The sequence below is a fragment of the Sceloporus undulatus genome, chromosome 4 (genome assembly GCF_019175285.1).
Source record: "Sceloporus undulatus isolate JIND9_A2432 ecotype Alabama chromosome 4, SceUnd_v1.1, whole genome shotgun sequence".
Lineage (NCBI taxonomy): Eukaryota > Metazoa > Chordata > Lepidosauria > Squamata > Phrynosomatidae > Sceloporus > Sceloporus undulatus.
In genome coordinates, this window is record NC_056525.1 from 153,482,243 (window position 1) to 153,503,647 (window position 21,405).

A 21,405-nucleotide genomic window follows, 5' to 3' on the forward strand; every position below is an offset into this window, starting at 1 on the left:
AAAAAAAAAAGTAGGGGATGGGGGAGACTCAAGATCTCAATAATTTTCTCCCATGTGATTTTAGATAGCATATGAATTCTTCAGGCATTCCAAATACTTTTTTTTTTGGTTCAGTTGTGCTGTAACAACTGTCACTGAATTAGAACTTCTGCTTCGGTAAGCATTCTTGAAAGATAGCATTAATCTCCATTTTATGTCTTTTAAAAATCGCAGTCCTGATTAACTCCCACAAAAGTGAATGTGGAGGATGCTAAAACTGGACCTGAAAAATACAGTAAATACATAAACCACCCTCTATCTTTCTGTAAGGCCAAACAAGTCATCTTTGTTATTTATTTTTCTTTCTTCTTTTTACACACAAACCACTCTGTCTCCCAGTGGGAGAATCCCACTCAACAGAATCTCAACTCAGCAAATGTGCACTATCAGGTTTTGCCAGAGGGACTGCAAAATTCATTTTAACTTGTGGAAGCCTGCATAAGAAAAAAGATAACCTCTTTCAACTTCTGTACGTTTCATCCTCACGCTCAGACCTCCCCCTCTACAAATTTGATACAGAATGTGCTGCAAACAAAGTGCATGTGTTGTGTATGTGTGTATTCACATAAATGCGTGTACGTACACTTATTCACTCTCTCTCTCTCTCTCTCTCTCACACACACACACACACACACACACAAACACACAGGCTGGCAAACATGGGAGATAATTTCGACTCTCCTCCCAGCACAAATCCTTTCCCAAGCTTTGATTGAAGGAAGAAAAAATTTAAGAAAGTGCCATCTGCTTTCTGATAAAGCCATTCTAAGAGTTTTTGCAGAAAACACAAATGATGGTGTGAACACTGGGAATTTTGGTTACTTTCCCTCTACTTCTATCATCATGCAACCCAGGACACAAGAACAATCTGCCAAGAAAGATATTTGCTTCAATACCCAGGCCTCTATGGGCTAGCAATCAAATGTTTTCCTTTGGAAGTAAGCCTACTGATAGAAAACTCCCTGAACTGCTCACCATGGTTTCAGTGTAAACATCTAAAACATCTAGCTATCTATTTATCTTTCTAGATTTGCCTTACCTTTTTGAAGCTCTTCCCTCTTTTAGTTTTTAATCGGCAGTAAGGCCCTGCATATTTCACAGCGGCAGCTGCACGCATGGAGCATATGTGCACACAGAGGCACTAAAACTTGCACACAAAACAGGGCTCCTTTCAGTTTGCTTTTGAGGCTTTCATGCAATATCTTTGGCTATGCTTGTTTTAATTCATTCCTGCTGCTACTCAGAGGAAGTCATGCCTAGCCAGAGTTGGCTCAGCAGCAGTCCCTGTTAGATATTCCCTCACCAAGAGTACAGGAGAGCTAATCTTTCTTTATGAGTGCAGAGAATGTAAATAGTTTTTAAAGCCAATAGATTCTTTAGAGACTTTACAAGATAAAGCGAGCAAGATGGCTTGAGACAAAGTCTAGCTGAGGAGTTAGGAACTCTAAATATTTTCGCTCAGAGGAGAATAAGCTGCCCTCTGGTTGTGCTTCATTAGCAAGCTATTCATTGAGGGCCTGCATATCTTCCCAAGCGGTTACCATGTCAACATGGAAAAGGAGATCAGAATTTAAGCCACAGTTTCACAACTCTAGGGCAACTTAATTTTGCTGGCAGGAGGATATAGAGAAAACATCAAAACACTCACTTTGACTGAAAATACAACAGCTGGCACATACAAGCATTTGGTTTTAAATCTGGTTTTTCCAAGGCTCAGTAGTGCTCTGTCCTTTTCCCCACAAGGGCTAAAACGATAGTGCCAGAAAAATTACTATCAGATTTTCTTTTCCCCTACATAATTTTTCATAGCTATTTTCCCACATTAATTGCTACTTCCCCCCACTTACCTTGAGACAACTTGCTACCAAGTAATGCTACCTGACTACAATGGCTATGAAGACAGATAGTGGGTGAAGGGAACGGGCAGCTTATCCAATCACTCTGGTTCCTACCACTTTGTTGCATCCTGATTGTACTACAGGCCCTTGTTGAGTACTTCTTGAGCTATGGATAGCTTCAACAGGTATTTGGCCTACAAGCTTCTGTTAAAAACGTGGAACAATTGGAGGAATCTTAAAGTGACTTTTGTGAACAGCGTCTGTCAAACTGAGAGGCATGATGTAAACCTGGAATACTGGAGCAGAGGTCGAGAGACCAGGGTTCAAATACCTGCTCAAAGCTATGGGACAAGTTGGGTGAACCCAGGCCACACAAAATCTCTTAGCCTAGCCTTCTTCACAGGGTTTCAGTGAGGACAAATTTTGGGCGAGAGCATTTGCTAGATATAATATATGGTGTTTCCCCACAATCTTTTGAGGAAATAGCAAGATAAAAATATAATGAAGCTGAAATGTCTGATGAAATTAGAAATAATAAATTTTTGGACTTGATAGGGCTATTTTCTACTTGCCTTGAGCATCAAGATCCAAATCATGAAAAACAATGGGAAAAGATCTCAGTTGCTACACAAGCAGCATTTGCCTGTTATATGTTTTCAATCAAGATAAAATGTTTAACCCCTGCTTTCACTTAAGAAATAAAAATCTAACAAGTTTCCTAGTATTTACACAATTCAGAAGCCATTCACACTGCTACTGTCTTCTGCTAATATCAGTACTTAGATGTGTATACAGCTTAGCTCAGATGTGTACAGTGCACCCGCACCAACTGTGGGCTTGTCATCCACGGTTTGAACTTCCACGGACGGGAAGCCCTGGCTTTTTCAATGTGCACACGGTGGCACGAGTGGAAGCACACACCCATAGAAAAGAACTGGACTTAAGGTCCCACATTTTTTGCTATCGGTGGGGGGGGGGGGATGGAACAGATCCTCTGCAAATAGCAAGGGCACACTGTATACAGAAAGGCTTTTCCTCCCTGCTTTCTTACTGTCTAATGAGCTTCAGACCTCTGGCCTTTGCTTCAGTCCGTACATACAAACTCATTCATGGGTTCAATTTCATGATGACTCCATAGTACAAGAGGCCGCATGTTTTTTATGCCAGCTTCTGGGAAACATGAATGGGAGAGTGCTATAGCATTCATGTTCTGTTTTTGGATTCCCCAATAGTTCTTTGGTTGGCCACTATGGGAACAAAATAGTCAAGACAGGACTTCAAATGCTACCAGCATGATTCTTCTAATAATTTTAATTCCTGAGGAGTGTAATGAACTTCTGAAGTAATGAACAGTTGCACAGCAACACCACTTTTCTTAAGGAATCTGTATTAAAGTACTTTTAAAGTTAACAACATCATCAACAACAAACAAACAAGAAAAGTAAGTTCACTTTGAGGTTTCTTACAGAGATCCTGAGTTCAAAATAGCTGGAAATAGCTGTAGTATTGGGGCCAGTCTTGCTGAGGTATTTTTTTTAAACTTAAAGTTCCTTTAGTTATATGTAATATCAACATTGGTTCAATTAAGGCAAAATCACTTGCTAAATTGATCATTGCACTTAGAAAAGCACTCCAGGATATGTTGTTCATCAGTCTACAAAAGTGTGTCTCATCCAATCTCTTGCCTTCTTCCCCAGATCTAAAAACAACTGCTTCCAAAAATATCCACTTCTTGAAAAGTGCATGGCTCATTTTGTTTCTTCATGGCTTAAACCTGATTTGGGTTTATTTCCCCAAAACTGGTGATTCTATTACTTTACAATCAGAGGAGGGGGGCATCCTCCTGCTCTTCCCTTCTTTTTTATTCATGCAGTAACCTCCAACCAATTCCTTTCTGAGGGTGCCAGGCCATTTGAACTCCCACAGACACCCCACAACATTCCTCCCAACAAATCTGAAAAGGTCTACATTTTAAATGAAAAAAAAATCTTCCCTTCCCACCATTCAAAACACTTTAAAATACCCCCTTCCTAGCACCCAAGATGAACATGTAGATTTGTTTGTGTGCGCTGATTCCATCTTTCTCCAAGATTCCTGCCTGATTTTGTTATTTTACTTGTGTCTGCAATTACTTTTATGAGGTGAGACAATCCGTATAACACAGTGGTACTCTATATCGAATCTAAGTATTCTGACTGCACAAAGGAAGCTTCCTGGAAGACACAACAGGCCCTTGTTATCTGCTGGAGTTTGGTTCCAGTACTCCAAGTAGATACCAACATCTGTGGATACTTAAGTCCCATCAAATACAATGGTGTAGTGAAATTGTGTCACTTATATAAAATGGCAAAATCAAGGTTTGCTTTTTGGAATGTATATATATTTTCAAGTTGTGGATGGTTGAATTCGTGGATAAGGAGTCCATGGAAACGGAGGGCCGACTGTACTTTCCTGTTTTAGTATCATAGAAATGGAGATTGCAGTCAGGAAATGGATGACAATTCCTGTTTGAGGTGCTTCTTTTGAGGAAAGATGCGCAAGATTCTTGTACTGTCTCCTTCTTCTGTCCCTGAGTGACCTCCCATGTACTTAAGAATCTGGCTCCTCATAAAACCTTTGGACTCACTCAGGCAACTTCTTGAAGGGCAGGGTCTAGGCATTAGTTACACTTGATTTGCTGGTTACACAGGACAAGGGCAGCAATGTCACCACTAAGGCCTGTCTAGACAATTGCTCAGGTTTTCCACTCCCCACATTCTTGTAGACCCAGACACACAACATTCTCCCCATTCTGAAAAGGAATCATAACATCTAGATTCAAATCTGACAGTTTCAATCAAACCTGTACCCAAAACTACTTCATTCTTAATCTAGCTACAGCCATATTTTCTCTTGAGTATGAGAGCAGCTCATATGAATTGCTCATTCTACCATGACTCCCTTCCAATTAAACCTTGCACCTGTCACCAAGTCCCTGCCAAACCATGCACGCTGGGACAGCTTCTCCTATAGCCAAGACAGCCTGAACTGGTACAAACAGATACACAAAGAAGCATGTGTTATATCTACCTTTTGGGGTGGTTCACAGCTGAACGCATATGTGCCAGAAAGCAGGAAAGAGCCTCAGGTTTCTACCTCCTCTCTCTGCTGTGTGTTAGAATTGTAAAATAGACCATATGTTCATAAGCCCTGCTCATTCATCCGCTGTCACACAGAAGTCAATGGTGGCCTACTCAAGAACACACTTCAACTGTTACGCCATTTAAAAAGGGAAGTCTGTGTTTTTAAGTGCTTCTCTCTACATTGTCTACATTTTAGAAAAGTGTTTGATGTGTCCTTTAAAATTTGCTGTTAGTATGTGTTAATTTGTTGTCAGTTTGGCATAGTGGTGTGAGTGCTGGGCTATAACTCTGGAGACCAGGGTCGATTCCTGCTTGGCCATGACACTGGTGGACCTTGGGAAGTGACACGCTCTCAGCCACAGGGGAAGGCAATTGCGTCCTAAGATGCCAGAAGCTGTACCAAAGCTACGCTCCAGTCTTGGGACTGGGCGTGGCTTTGGCATGGCTTCTGGCCTCTTAAGACGCATGCATCATTTAAACAGCAATTACCTTCAAAGTGACTCGAAGCAGCTTTATTTTGATCCTTCTGTTTGGGCTCTCAGTTAAATTAGTTAAAGACAATTTTAGGGTCAGTTTGTCAATATAACTTTGTAAGGGCTCATTTGCATTTGACATGCAGGGTGTGCAGGGTAGCCTTTGCAAGAATAAGGAAATATAACATGTAATATGTTTCCTTCTCACAAAGCGTTCCAGCAAATACTGAATATTTTGTTTGTTTCCATTTAATTTGTTATCTTTCTGCTATTGGAGTGTGTTCTTGTTATCTCTACTAATACATATATTTTTACCATACAACAGTCTCCTTGAATTTTTAAATTTATGTTTTTATGGGCATAAAATGTATTCAGGAACCATTTTGCAGGCCAGAAGGTAGAATAGAATAACCCATTTGTGTGATTCACAGAGACCATGAAGAAGAACTAGATTTATCCTATAGTCTCCTGAAAGCCTCCTTTTTTTTTTTTTTTGCAGTACCTAAACATATGTGTTAATTTTTCTTTTTTAAAATAAAAGTTGAAATGCTTGTGGCAACTGCAGATTCAACAGCAGACAAATAAGGTACGCACACATATGTGCTCCACAGTAAGAAATAGGATACCTCAGCAACTTTGCTCTAATTGAGAAAGAATCATCTACAGCAAGAGCTCCAATCTGTTTCCACTCAGAATCTGAAAAAATAACCCCCTTCTCTTTCCCCTACAATTCCTATGACTTTTTTGGGGAAATGAGCCAGTATCCTCACAGGGTTTACCTCTTGATTTCAATAAATATATCCCAGCTGAAATGAAACAAACCATTCTGTCCAACTTTGAAAGTTACTGACTTTGTGAAATGAAGGGTCACTGAATTTCAGTTTTATCTCTGTCATGTCTTTGAAACCCACACATTTTAGAACTGCTTCCTTGAATTTTAGTGACCAGTATCAACAGAGTGTAATCACAGGACAGAGACTAAATTTACGCTTTATGCATAAAATAAAAATAAATTCAGTCAGAAATAAGTGTACTGGATTATAATTAAACCAGTGAATTTCAAATAAAGTTCCAATGTTTCTTGGGGTTTTTGCACACTTATTAGATGTTACTGAAGTCAGTAATGATTAACAGAATAAAGAGTACTTATCAAAAAGTAGTAGTTTTAACTAATGTCTATGGAGATTATCACATGTAGGAGGCAAGTGTCCTCTTCCTGTCATTAAATCGTGTTAATTCTGCGACTGAGGGGGGAAGATGAGCACATCATGTGTGCTTCTCCTATTCTTCTTCGGTCCATTAGGAATGGACCCATCATTTGGTATTAATGGGAGTTTCTGTCAATACCAAACGATAGGTCCATTACTGTTTACGGACAGGAGAAGAATGGGAGAAGTGCATGGGCGTGTGATAATCCTCCCCCCCCCCGCCCCGATCGCACCACGAATTAGAGATGTACTTGTTCATGGTCAGCTCTACTATTAGGCAGAAAATGCATCTGCCTCAAGCAGCCACCAAGAGCTCCCACTTCTTCCACCTGAGTCCCTCAGCAATTCTTCTCTTTTGGCAGGACAGAGCTCTATGAGCCACACGGCCTGCCTTGCACTTTCCAAAGCATCCTGAGGCCCTCAGGTGTGATACAGAACATTATCTCTTTGGCTCCATCTGCATCGCAGAAATAATCCAGTTTGACACTGCTTTAACTGTTATGGCTCAATGCTATAGAATTCTGGGATGTATAGTTTCTTGTGGAACCAGAACTCCGTGGAACCTTACAGAAAAGGCTAAATATCTCACAAAACTACAAATCCCAGAACTGCATAGCATTAAGCCATGGCAGTTAAAGTGGTGTCAAACTGCATTATTTCTGCAATGTAGAGGCATCTTTATCAGTACTAAAAGTATTGACTTGAATGGTTTCTGTATATGGAATGGGGAAAACATGTCAGCATCATACATCAAAGTATCTGGCAAGTGCTGTTTAGGATTCCAGCCTATGTGACCTGCCTCTCAAAACCAACAAACTTGAATCCCAAACTGAAGAAAAGGTGAGATATAAATAACAACAAACTGCAAGCAAAAACACTGTGTTTGCTCTCTATGTAAGTAGAGATTTCAAAATTCTTTGGTCTGCCACTTAAACTTTTTTATTAAAAGTTTACAGTCTTTATAGAACTCACAAGTGTGAAGCCACCAACAATGAAAGATTTCAGGGAGGTGGAGGACTGAAACTTGCCATCCTGTAAAGCGATTTAGGATTCCAAAGAACTGTTCTATCATTGTTTCCAGCAACAATGATAAACATGAAAGACACTTCACATATAGGTAACTGATCAATTCCTAAATGGATGGCAAAAATCCCAGGCAAATACAATCTTAAATCTTACCTTGTGCATGTTGGGCTTGATGCAGCGAACAAAGAAAGGGTTAGATGTGCTTAGTGTTGCCATTAAGGAATGCAGTGAATCCTGGAACAAAAAAACAAAGTGGAGGGGTGGGGAGGAAACCAAATTAAACTTGTAATTCAAACTTTTCTCAGTAAGCTGCTAGTACCAGTTACTACAGCAGCATCTAGTGGCCTGGTCTGCAAATTACATCAATGGCATTTTTTGATGAGCTACCCAAAAGGCACCAGATCCAGTCTGATCTTGGAGGCTAAGCCAGATCAGCTCTGGTTAGTACTTGGATGGGAGACCAGCAATTAATACCAGGTGCCGTAGGCTATGTTTCAGAGGAAGGAACTGGCAAAACCACTTCTGAATATTCTTGGCCTAAGAAAACCCTATAAATTTAATGGGGTTGCCACAAGTCATCAGGCAACATACCACATGGAAGGGTCAGAAACAACTGAACATTCATTTTCAGAGGGACAAAATTAACTTTATAAAAGCCCTACATTATTTTTCTGAAAGAGTTATCTCAATAGTTGAAAATCTCATACAGGATCTAAGGTATCAATCACTCCCTCCCTCCCTCCAAACACAATGGCTAGGAAAGCTCAGCAAGTGAAGCAACTAACCTTGAATTGTAAACTGACAGTGGGTTTTCGATGTTTACTCCCACATTTCAAAGTGTCTTGATTGCTGCGGCTTGAAACATGTTCAAAGAGGTCATATATGAAATCAAGGCTGAAATGGTAAATGGGAGAGTTAAATTAATTTAAATGTAAAGGATCTACCATAGACCCTAACCTGAAAATCCCCCTCAATTTAGAAATGGGGCTCTAATTTCTTAATATGTCCCACTGGAGAAACACAAGTTTTTCTTTTAGATGCAATTTAAATTTGTCAGTACATTAGAAAATTATCTTCCAAATATAAATGTTAGAGGACTGGTTGAGAACATGTGGCCCACCTGCTCTTTTTGCAGCATATAACTCCCTTGTTGAAACAGCTTCACTGGTTATCAGTTCTTTTCTGGGCACAATTCAAAGTGCTGGTCTTGACCTAGAAGGCCCTACATGGTTTAGGTCCAGACTATTTGAGACACTGCATCTCCCCATATAAACCTGCCAGAAAACTAAGGTATTCAGGGGAAGGCAATCTCTTGGTCCTGACACCATCGCAGGCTTGCCTTGTGAGGACATGAGAGAGACCCTTCTCAGTGCCCCCTCCATGGAAGGCTAGGCTGGTCCCCTTCCTGCTGGCCTTTTGATGGCAAGTAAAAATGGTTTTATTCAGACGGGCTTTTAAAAATTATGACAGAGTGGCTTTTATATGGGGTGTGTGTCTAAGCTATGTTTTTAACTTTTATATGTTTTAAAAATAATTTTGTGAAGTTTTAAAAGTGTTCTTATCTTGTGAGCCACCTTGGGTCCCTTTTTGGGAGAAAGGCAGCATAAAAACGATAAATAAATAAATAAAAATATTGAAACAGTGCACATGGGAAGCAGACATCTTGTTTTAAAACTTTTAAAAATGCAAGGAAAATGGTTGAAATTTTCAGAAAACATAGATCATCCAGTGAGCGTTTTTTTGCTTGCCATGTGTGAAAGGGTAAGTGTGGGGTTTGTTTTCTGTCACTCCATTTCAGCTGTGTGCAGCAGTTTGGAGAGATGCGGAGATTGATGGTTAGGGAGATTAAATGGGCCCCTGACAAACAGCAAAGTCATCCACTTTAATTTTACAGAGTTCATCCCCGTTAGGGGCTGATGTTGAACATACCTCCTACAACAAAGCTTGGAATGTGAAACTTAATTTTCAATACTGCTACTGTGGTATGTTGATTAGCAACCACAGCCAAAAAGTATGGCTCTGTTTGTACAAACACATTATTCCTTTGAATAGTCCATGATGATGTTTTTTCTTTTGTGGAAGATCCTATGCCATATTTGGTCCACAATGAAAACCTGTCTCTTTGCCACCATTCTCTTTCTTTTACAAATTAAGCAAGCGTCATGTGATGTTTCTTTAAACTGGCATTTGCCTTTCCCTGGAAAACTTTTTTGTTTGGGCAGAAGAACTGAAAATTCAACAGTGCCATATTAGGAAAAATTTAGTAGTGCTCCATGCATCTGCCCCAATCTAATTGTTGGCATTTCCTCTGTGTTATTTATGTAGATACAAACCACAATATTGGCATGCTCTGGAGATTTCCCTAAGCAGCTCAATTTTTTTCATCTGCAAAAAAATGGTAACAATACTTGAGTAGTACTGATTGTTTCTGCTAAAAACTCTCTGTGCTGGAATGTAAGATATTCAGATTCTAGCTCAAGTGGTTTTTACCAAAGTAGTGTGGGAAAAATGTAGATATGTAAATTTTACCCACTTCCTGAAGAGAAGTATCTTGTTATCAGCTCCCTCTATGTCCACAATTTATTTGAACTAATTTCAGCAGGTGATAACTGGTTGTCTTAAAACTTGCTCACCTCACAAATTAGGCAGTCTGTCTGTGGCTCCCTAAGCTACACTAACAAGGAAAAATTACTTGTCTCTTTACTTGTCCAGGCACATCCCAGCATGTGGACTCACAGGGCATTGGGATTCACTTTAAAAGGGCTTGTTGTTCATGAAGAATATCTTTATTGATTTTCAGCACAATTATTAGCACAAATGGATAGATACTAGTCATAGAGCATATCTTCATTTCAAGGTTTAGGGCAGGAAAACTGGCCCTCTATGTAAAGCACAAATGGAGACCCAAACTACACAGAATCATAAACCCATTAAATCCTGTGGTGCTTCATAGTAAATACAGTATTTCCAATATATATAACTTCTAATAATGGAGGTAGATTTTGTTTAGAGCAGCGCACACTAAGATTGCACTTGCATACTAGGCTTACATTTTTCTGCAACTTGCTATTTTTGCCATCTTTCAAGAACAAGACCCCTGGATGAATATTGACATACCTGCTTTCCGTAGCGGTTTTAAGGAGGATCATCCTGAACAGTCCCTGTTTTTCTCCAGATTCCTCTGACATCATATTGGAACCTATTTGAAAAGAGGAACAAACAGACCTGGGTGTTTAAAAAAGCCCCCTTTATGTATAAAAAAAACAGCTCACATTGCCACTATTGATAAAGAAAAGAGAAGGAAACTGAGCTTTTATGGTTATTTTGCAAGTGTCTGCAGGGCAAAATGGAAAAATTCTACTTACCACACTGGGATGAATTTCAGTATGTATAAAAAACAAAAATTTCCCTCCACGCATTAGTGTTTCACTCCAAGTTGTGGACTGCAACTCTAGGTTTCACATAAAAAGGATTGTCTGTTTACAAATGGAAACACAAAGAAATATAAATCTGTTTAGGTACAATATGAAATCGTCTTTTAATGCTGGTGTGAGTGAGAAATTGCTGAAAAATCAGCTTCTACAAAAGCCTGGCCTCTAGGCATTGCTTTGAAATACTTTGGATAATTAATCCCTTAATGCAGAAACAGAAATTTCATATATTAATTCTTTGTGTATATATTCTCTCCACATAAAGAAGATCCGCCCACATGCAGGTCCCAGGATTTTTAACTCACAAGATTTTTCTAAAGTTTATGAGCAATCCCTTCTTAAAAGTCCTAAAGGGTTTCCATAAAGCAGCAGAAGCTGAGTTCTTAAAGGCTACGCTAGCAAAATGAGAGCTCTCTGGCAAGGGTTGTCATCTTCTCATCAGCCTAAGATAGGCCACTAGTGAAACTTCACACCTTTTGGGGGGATGTGGTCAATTTTTTAGATTACATCAACACCAACTCATTTGCTATGGTGTCGTTCCCTACTCATCACGCGTATTATTTGAAAAAGATACTTTGATCCCAACTTCAATCAACAGCGAATCTAAGTGATGTCTTTAGGACTTTGTTACTGCTATCACCCCACCAAAAGATTAGCTATTTGTGCAAGTTTACATACAAGAGTCCTCCAAGAGTATTTGTTACTTATGTATGAATTGTTTGTTTTGTGTGTTGTACAAAAAAATAAAATACTTAATATTAAAAAGAAAAAAGAGTGGCACCAGCGGAGTCTGTAGACGTTTTCTACAAATTATGGAGACAAGGAATGATGAACAGTAGTAAGAACAGACTACAGTAACAAGATATGTAATATGAAATAATCTCTTATATGCATTGATACAGCGCTACCTGCCTGGATGAAATTACAAATCTTCAAGGTACAACAAACAAGCTGAATAGGACATTTCAGGTATAGGGAAAGTAATTAAGTACGGCTAGGAATATCAAATCAGCATATTTCAGTCCATGTCAGATTGGTATGACATATTCTAAGTCTGTTACCGGTCAGATTCTACATTTTGGGGCAATCAATTTTTAAACCAGAAGAAAATTACCATTTATTTTATTCTGGCACCGTCCTCTAATATGCATTTGTGTAGACAACGTTCCCTAAAAAAGGTCTTTTATAAAATTTACGTTAATATACACATTGTTTCTTCTGAACTGTTTATTGCAGCAGTCGGAAGAACTGTCAGCCTGGACAGACACAGCAATCTGCAGTATGGGAGATGGTGAATTATGCGGTCCATGTAAACATTTTAACTAAATGAAAATTCTCTCCATCCCCAAGAGTCTTACTCTATAACCATATGCCAGTACATTACTTACATGCATGTGGATGTGTAACTTGCCAACAATATGCTGTCTGTAAGCTTGAGGGGGAAATGGCTCTTTCTTCATTGATTGTATTTAAGTGCTTAATAAACCAAGTTTCTAAACAATTAAGACACACGATAACATGTTAAGGTTGTCCAACAGTTATCTTTTTTTTTTTTTTTAAATAATTCTTTTTTGAAACCAGCAAGCGGAGTATCTCAGTGGAGCTGCCTTCACATAAATGGATTGATAATATGGGCTTCAGAGGCCAAAATACATCGTTGAGACATAATCCAGTTTGAGTTGTTTTAATGCCCTGGCTGCGGTTAGGGGAATCCTGGGGCACTGTAGTCTATTGGGCACCAGAGCTCTTCTGATAGAGAAAGGCTCAATGACTCACAAACTGTAATTCCCAGGATTCCCTAGTTTGAAGCCATGGCAGTGAAAATGGTCTTAAACTGGGATTATTTCTGCCAATGTCTTTTTGAACCTTGCGTGTCCGAGCCAAATGCTATAGAAAATGTAGAGCTAATATTTAGAACAAAATTCATCCATTGTGTTCTTCCTGTGATGTCTTACTGATCTACAACAGAACTGAACTGATATTATGCTCCGCAGTTTTCCTCTGTCTGAGTAGCCAGTGAAGGTATAGGGAATTCCAAGCACATCTAATGTCAAGTCACAAATTGTGCACGGCACCTCATATCTGAAATTATTATGATAATCGTGAGGAGTTGGATTAAAATGCTACTATTGCAGCAGCAGTACCTCTGCCAATAATGTGATAAACTCTAGACCAGTGGACCCCCAACGCTCTTTAAGGGATTTGTACTCAACTCCCTAGAATCCCAGACTCTGGCCAACGGCTAAGGCTTCTGGGAGCTGAAGTCCAAAATCTTTAAAGGCTCAATTTGGGGACACTGCTCTCGACTCATGACTTCTCCAAATTAGGTTGCCTCTATATGTCTCCCGTACGATACAAGGTGTTCTCCCAAGAATAGAGAGGCACCGTAGGAGACAATTGTTATTTCCAGTGTTGCTAGCGATGCGATGAGGGAAAACTTCCAGTATTCATACGAACTTACATTCCAGAATTAAAATTAACCAAAATGTACTTAAATTCAAATATAGTTAAAAAAAAGAAAACTCTTAAGGTAAGCATTAGAAGAAAGGAAAGTCAAGTTTTAACTCAGACGCAGTTCATAATGCGATGAACCCCATACAATGATGATAAAAAACAAACTGATGCCGTGATAGCGTAGCTTTAAATCTCTGAAGGGACTGATGGAGCAAGATTACTTTTTTGTCGTTAGAGAGAAAGGACACAAAACTAAACTGATTAAGGTTGCACGGACGGAAGTTCAAGAGAACTTCATGACAGCAGTACGAGGTGTAAGCAGTTGAAGGGACTCTTTGGAAGGTGGCTGGCTTCTCCTTCATTTGACGTCTTTAAACAGAGACTGGATGGCAATCTTTCAGACGTCTTTAGCTATAGATCCTATACAGCGGAAGCTGCCGACACGATGTTCCTCCAATCCCTCTCTAACTCTATGATTCTCTTATTTTAAGAGGTTTATATGAATATAAATGGAACACACATTCTTAGCTGTGACTGCTGCATGACTGTTATTGTTCAGACAATTTTGTGCTACATTACAGTAAACAGAAGAATAGAAATGCTTTCATTTGTTAAAATATTACAGTCCTAAGAGATGCATCACATTGGTGATGTTTAAAACAAGCATATTAACAGATCAACTTTTTGTATTCATGTATGGCAATATTTCTGATTTCATAACTCTTTATTATATATACAACTTTCTCATCCTCCATTCTATTGTCATCATTATCTCAAATTCTCAGATTGTTTCTGAGCAAAAAATCCTCTTTATGCCATTAACAATAAAATCACTGTAGATAAATATCTGCACTACACAGTACAATGTGTATTTACCTTTTCAATAAGATCCAAGCACTCTCCATTATCTGTCCAGTCAATGTCTTCCCATAGGAGTCCTTCTCTAGCAGAACAAAGAAAGAGATTATGGTTACAAAAAGGAAGAATTTTTACTCTGCTCTTTAGGGATACTGAAGGAAATATCCTTGTTTCTTCTCATCACATAAGTCCAGTCACCAGTTGATGAACTGGCTCTAGTAACTATGCATAAGAAATAATTGACCACAATAAGCCAAAGCACTGAGACTTCCCAATGATCTATCACAATGACAGACAAAAAGGAACTAGATTTCATTGGGAATGCACAGCTCATATGCATGCAGACAAGGGGACAGGATTATTGCCAAAACACCACTATGGAAGCTTCCACAGATCTCTGTGCAGGCACACAGTGACCCATATATGTGAGTCACAGAGGCTACAAAGAATAAATGACAGTACAGTGGTACCCCGGGATACGAATGCGCCGCCTTACGAAATTTCCGGGTTACGAAAAAAATCAATTGAAAAAAACTGTTCCGGGTTACGAAGGTTATTTCGGGTTACGAAAGAAATTTTGGTGCTTTTCGGCGCTTTTTCGCACCAAATCGCGGCTTTTTCCCATTAGCGCCTATGGGTTTTCGGCTTGCGAAAGCTTTTCGGGTTACGAACGCGGCGGCGGAACGAATTAAATTCGTAACCCGGGGTACCCCTGTATAAAAAAGTTGTGATCTGCATAAGTACGACTATCTACCTGAGTGAAATTAGAGATAAATCTAGGGATTTACAATAATAGTGTGATGGAACTTGATGATCTACAATGTGTTAAGGGAGCAGAGCACCAAAATACCCCCCCCCCAAAAAAAACCACTTCTAAGACTATGGCCGGAAACACACACACACACACACACACACACACACACACACACACCCCTTGTAATTCTTACCGGCTATATTCCAATTGCTCTAATGAAAAAATGTGCTTGTTGAAATACTCCTGAAGTTTTTCATTTGCATAGTTAATATTAAACTGCTCAAAACGATTAACCTGGAAAAAGACAAGCCATAAAACAAATAATACCCTCAGCAAGGGACAATCTGAGTCAAAATATGCAAGAAAAAGCAGGTTAAAAATGTTTGGAACATACCTCAAAATTCTCAAATCCAAAGATGTCTAAGATTCCAATGGACTTGAAATCATCTTTGCCTTTTATTCTGCTGTTGATTTTTTTAATAACCCAGGCAAAGCACTGGGAATAAAGTGCCATAGCTACTGAATCTCTGCTGTCTATTGCCTGGTGAGAGGTAAATCAGGAAATACATTTTTGTCATGATGACCTTCCTACAGAACAGCTCAAAGCACATGGCACATAGACTTAACAAGGTATAATAATATATAAATGTACACTGATGAATTAACAGGTTTTCCTGCCCTTCCAAACGTCTGCTCAATAAAAGTGTTAGGAAATATATGTATTTTCTACCTTTATTTTATAACCAGAGCAAATATTTGAACATTATCCAAATATTTTAAATATTTGGAAGTATCCTATACCGCAAAAAAGTTTTAGATGTAGATCAGAATTCTGATAGATACTGATGCACTAAAAAGTCAAAAGACAAACAAGACAGATAATAGGAAAGGTTTTTCTGGAAACTCTGTGGAAGAGGAGTTCTGGTGAACATAATCAGTTTGGAACCACTTCATAAATGATAATAAATCTCTGAACAACCACTTGAGCAGTGACTTGTATTTTTTAACCCCCAACAATTCCTCATTTCCTTCAAAAGAAGATGCTCACTTGTTTCTCCACATGGAAACCAGTACTGTCCCAATGAAGACAAATTTTCCATTTTCCCATGAGGATACAGATGTACATGCATCTCTACTATTTTGGTCACCAGCTTAACACCTCAACAGTGATTAATGATTTATCTTAGGCTTCTTTACAATTCAAGCACCTGAGTTTATGTTCTAAATTACTGTCATTTGGTTTGTTTTATTATCATGCTAGAGAAGCACCCATCAATAGGATGAACCACACCAAAGTGATGTACCTGTCATGGGAAAAGGTTTCACTGCATATCACTTTGTCTCTTTGGGCCCATACAGACAGCTCAAAATAAAGCTGTGGTCCAGTCCTTAGGACTGGAAAGTGACTTTGGCGTGACTTCTGGCCTCTTAGGACGCATGCATCATTTAAACAGCATACCTCCAAAGTGACCCGGAGCAGCTTTATTTTGGCCTGTCTGTACGGCCCACAGTAATGTTGTTTCCAGGGCGCAATGAGCAAGCCTTACAACCCTAGCATGAAAATGAAAGGCATGGCCTTCTTCAGTCATGTTTGGTCTCCCACTGCATGTAAACAAAAATCTGTAGCATAGTCAAGAAGCCAAATATGCTTACACAACAGAAATCAGTAATTTCACAGATAACTAAATATATTTTAAACATTCCAGAGTAATTTGAATTTACCTGCTGTACATTGAGAGGTGTTAAAATTTCTTCTCCCCTGAGTATCATTGATCTCTGTGTTAATGCTTCAGTTAGTCGTGTTGAGTCCAGCCCAAGTAACTCTGCGGATCTACCCAGAGCTAGCAACAAGGATAATAAATAAAAGAAATGATTAGAAGCTGATACTGGCAAGCAGAGCAGTAGCACGTGGGATGACAACTGAAACCTAAGGCCATCTATGGAGGAAAAAGCAAGTGATTTTATTTATTTATTTCCCACTCTTTTCCAAAACTGAGACTTAGGGTGATTCACAACATTAAAAAACAATACAATTAAAACACCCAGTGGCTTTCCATGCCCACATGGGGATTTGAGGCCTGGTCTCCAGAGTCATTGTCCAATGCTCAAACTACTACACCATGCTGGCTCCGATAGATAACCTCAGCATCAATTTATTGTTCACAAAGTCTATTTCTCTTTAGCTGAATGCATTTCTCACCCCCTACTGCTGTCAAGTTTAGTATGTTTTCAAAGGGAATCAGTGTAAATTATGAAAAATTGAATTTGGGTGTGTGAAAAAGAGCTGATTTGATGGTTTTAAACTTATTTAGCAAAATTTCACTAGTGTTGTGTTTGAACTAGAGAGGCAGGAGATAAATAAAATGATACACATGAGCAGCCAGCTCTCTCACCTGTTTTGAATGACACCTGTGCTCCACCAGCAGTTATAAATTCAATGTTGCCAAGATGCAAAATGCCAGCAAGAAGTCGAAGAACATCTCGCACCTCCTCAGTGGTGAACTGCATCACTTCCATAGCCGTCTAGTAGAAAAGACACAATGTGATTGAACTACGAGTGTTTGACACAATATCTTTTTTGTGAAGTCGAATATTAGTTGTTTTTTTTCTTCTGTCTATACAAGCAGCTCCATATTTCCCCAGGTTTCTTGTTTCCACAAAGAAACATTGTGTCTAAACCTCAAACTGGGGATACAGTCAGAAATAATACCTACAATCCCAGTGGCAATTTGTATAGATTGGTACATATAATGGGAATACAGATGGGTATCTTCCTTGTTTTTCAATTTCACAAAATTCACAAGACACAGTAAACCAGAGGGATGCAGTCTTTAAGAGCTGGCATGGAATCAGAGGTCTATAGCCCTGTTCCTTTTCCTGCACTGATACTGGGAGGAGGCCATGGGAAGGAGATTTAAATTAATAAAATAAATATTTGGAAGACAGTTTATACCAAATGGTTATGAGTGTGTAAACTAGATCTCAATATTGCTGATGCCACAGAGTCTATCCATAGCAGGGGTGGGCGAACTGTGGACTATGGGCTGCATGCAGCTCCTAAACCCCACTTTTGCAGTCCCTGATGCCTTCCATCTTGTACCCTAAAGCCTCCCAATGTGATTTGCATATACAGTTGTACCTCCATATCTACAGATTTTTCATTCATGAATTCAAGCATCCCCAGCTTGAAAACATTCTTGAAAAAAATTCCAAAAAGTAAACCTTGATTTTGCCATTTTATATATAGGACACCAGTAAACTATGCCACTGTTTTTAGTGGGACTTGAGGATCCACAGATTTTGATATCCACGTGGGTCCTGGAACTAAACCCCAGCAAGGTTTAACAAAGGTTCACTGTAATGTTTTGCCAGAAACCCACCCAAACCCATTAACCCCACAACCCTCAAAAATGCCTATCTTTCCTTGTAATCTCTCTTAAAATGTCAACAGGAAGTGATGCAACTTTACTTCCAGTCACCATTTTGAGAGGGACTACTAAATGGAGTTATTTCATCTTGGGGTGTGTGTGTGTGTGTGTGTGCGTGTGTGCGTGCATGCGCGCAGTATGTTGAGGGGAACTAGGGTGAACTAGGTTCTTTCCCTTCATGCAATTGATCACCCTTAATTTTCAGCAAGGGTTGACAACCGTGGTGGGTCTAGGGGCCATTTTTATATCTCTGGTACTCTTAATGGACTGCTCTCCCATAACAAAAAAAAAAAGGAAGTTTCTCCAAGTCCACTTCTATTTTTATGCTAAATAGTGTAGGGCGACCATATCATCTATTTAAAAGGTGTGGTAACAGTACTGGAAACATCTAAAGAAAGAAAATTCATCCTTTGTTTACTATGTACATTGTTTGCAGATATACTGTATATTCAAAGAAAAGAAAACTAATGAGAGCAACTGAACCACAGGAAACGTCATCTCAGGTAAAACGGATGCCTTTGTTAATCTCCCTGCCCTGTCTTGTATCTGAATCTATTGGATAACTGGAACTCCAAGGCAAAGAAAGTCCTTTGGAGAAATGGCATTCAACACTACCCTCTACCAGGTTTTTCCTAAGAGAGCTGCTGGGTGGAAGGAAGCACAAACAAGAGGGTGCTGTTCTCCAAAGACACTCAGAGAGCATCCAAGCAGCAGCACCTAACAATCCATCTGGAGATTCCTGAGGGGAAGACGAGCTCTGGAGCTACACCAGATTCTGTGAGGTGGATGGAGCCTATGGACAAGTGTAAAGAAGAGGCTTGTTAAACTCACAATAACTTCTTTGAAAGTTTCTTTGTCATTGATTGTCTTGTCTGCTACACATCCAGACTGATTCAGGTAGTGATAGTTTTCCGGTGCAGATAAGTAAAATGCATCTAGAAACAGGAGAAACAACTATATCATGTTATTATACATAAAATACAGAAAGGTAATTTACTTCCGATACACAAGAGAAGTAACATAAAAAATTATCACTCTAGAAACAGGAGAAACAACTATATCATGTTATTATACATAAAATACAGAAAGGTAATTTACTTCCGATACACAAGAGAAGTAACATAAAAAATTATCACCTGTCATTTTATCTGACATTTCTTAATGTCTTTTCTCAGGAATTTAACAAACACAAACAAGTAATTTCAGTAAGCAATAGCAGTAATCGAAAAGTGATGTTTCTATCATACACAAGAAATGCCCACACAAGTCCTAAGAAATGAAACCTCATAGGATTCTGTGCAAAAATGATTGAGCTTTGACTTAGCAAATTTCAAAAGGGGCAAGGAATGTTACAAGTATGACAGAACATTCTGGCTTTCTGTGTGCCTTTATCATCTAGAATTGACACATATCCCTTAATATGCCTTTCCTTACAGGTTCCCCTGTCCACAAGGACTGGTGACATTTCCTATCCTGCTTCCACTTTCCCTGAAAATTACTTCTTTCTATCACTATTCACATATTTCTGTTTTATGTGTAATAACAGGGAGTTTACCGGAGTGAGGGGCAGAGATTAGTACCTGTTCTGCATGGCATTATCTTAATCAAAACCAAAACAAATGGAATGCAGCTCACATATGGCAGAACATGGAATAAGGTGCACTGAGAAGGCAGTGGGAAATGGAGATTTGTTTGGTATGTGGGAAGATAGCACTTCTATATGTCTGCTTGTGTGTGTGTGTGTGTGTACATATAATTGCACTACTGTATCTATATTTACTTTCATTCTTTCTCTCTCGCTCTCCACACATACACATACATACACACACACATACTATCTACTTATTTAGCAAGATTTATGGTGTCAACCACAAATGTAAGGAAGAGTAATCTTTGGGAAACACCTGACAAAAAGACACTGTGAAAAATTATTCAGTCAGAAGACAGGCTCTCACCTCTTTTTTCTCCCTCCATCCCTGCCAGCAGGGCATAGAATATGTGATAATTTCTCTCTCCTGGGTTTTGCCTTACTACTCGATTCTATGAGAGAAAATATGTTTAGGGACATATTAAACATTATACAGTTGAAATTCTCAGCAAAACTATTATCTTTAAATGGTTAAGAAAAAACAGCTATTTTCTTACCTTCTCTAATAAATCTTTTGCAGGTAACAGGTAGATGGGTCAAGGAATAAAATGGTTTTGCTGAGCATGAGGAGGGAGAACACAATACCTTACGTACACATACTTGCTTGGTAAAGGTTTTGTTTTACAGATATATCATAAAAGGTGGCAGAGCCTGCTGTGTCCATCAGTATTTTTAAAAAGTATTTTTAATCGTGTCATTGGGTGACAGTTTTAAAGGCAATTTGTTTATTCGTTGCTCAGTTCTATGTCTGGATAAAAAACAATCTTGGTGAAATTTCTGTCAGTAACTAAAGGAAAATGATTAGATATGCAGGATGCATTTGGTCATTTTTCATATACAATTTGGAAGAGAGGTTTCTGTTTTCTTCTGCTTCCTTCCCTCCCACACAGAGAGAGTCACATAATTTACCTACTGCCATAACAGTTGCAGCCATCCTTGTATTCCTAAAGGACAAGACAGCACCTCTTGCCTAGTGATGACTAAACAGGTCATTATACTGGCTCTAAATATCCATTCAATTTAATGCAATTTAATACTTGGCTTTTTGCATTTATTGCAAAATCTGTAATGTTGGGGAATGTTTTTGTTTTTTATAAAATGTCCCTTGGGCTTTGCCAACTGGGAA

The 21,405-nt window shown here is 38.9% G+C and overlaps 1 protein-coding gene across 1 annotated transcript in view; it reads right to left on the bottom strand.

Moving 5' to 3' along the window:
- MYO10 (myosin X) overlaps nucleotides 1-21,405 on the bottom strand; it is a 198,364-nt gene that overhangs the window by 71,171 nt on the left and 105,788 nt on the right. The window contains exons 7-18 of the mRNA XM_042464399.1: nucleotides 20,777-20,790; nucleotides 20,587-20,671; nucleotides 19,463-19,566; nucleotides 17,597-17,726; nucleotides 16,926-17,044; nucleotides 15,598-15,744; nucleotides 15,397-15,497; nucleotides 14,468-14,534; nucleotides 12,615-12,630; nucleotides 10,824-10,905; nucleotides 8,492-8,600; nucleotides 7,860-7,940 (exon numbers count right to left, since the gene is read on the bottom strand). Coding sequence (XP_042320333.1) covers nucleotides 7,860-7,940; nucleotides 8,492-8,600; nucleotides 10,824-10,905; nucleotides 12,615-12,630; nucleotides 14,468-14,534; nucleotides 15,397-15,497; nucleotides 15,598-15,744; nucleotides 16,926-17,044; nucleotides 17,597-17,726; nucleotides 19,463-19,566; nucleotides 20,587-20,671; nucleotides 20,777-20,790 — 1,055 coding nt within the window. The remainder of the gene's footprint in view (nucleotides 1-7,859; nucleotides 7,941-8,491; nucleotides 8,601-10,823; nucleotides 10,906-12,614; nucleotides 12,631-14,467; nucleotides 14,535-15,396; nucleotides 15,498-15,597; nucleotides 15,745-16,925; nucleotides 17,045-17,596; nucleotides 17,727-19,462; nucleotides 19,567-20,586; nucleotides 20,672-20,776; nucleotides 20,791-21,405) is intronic.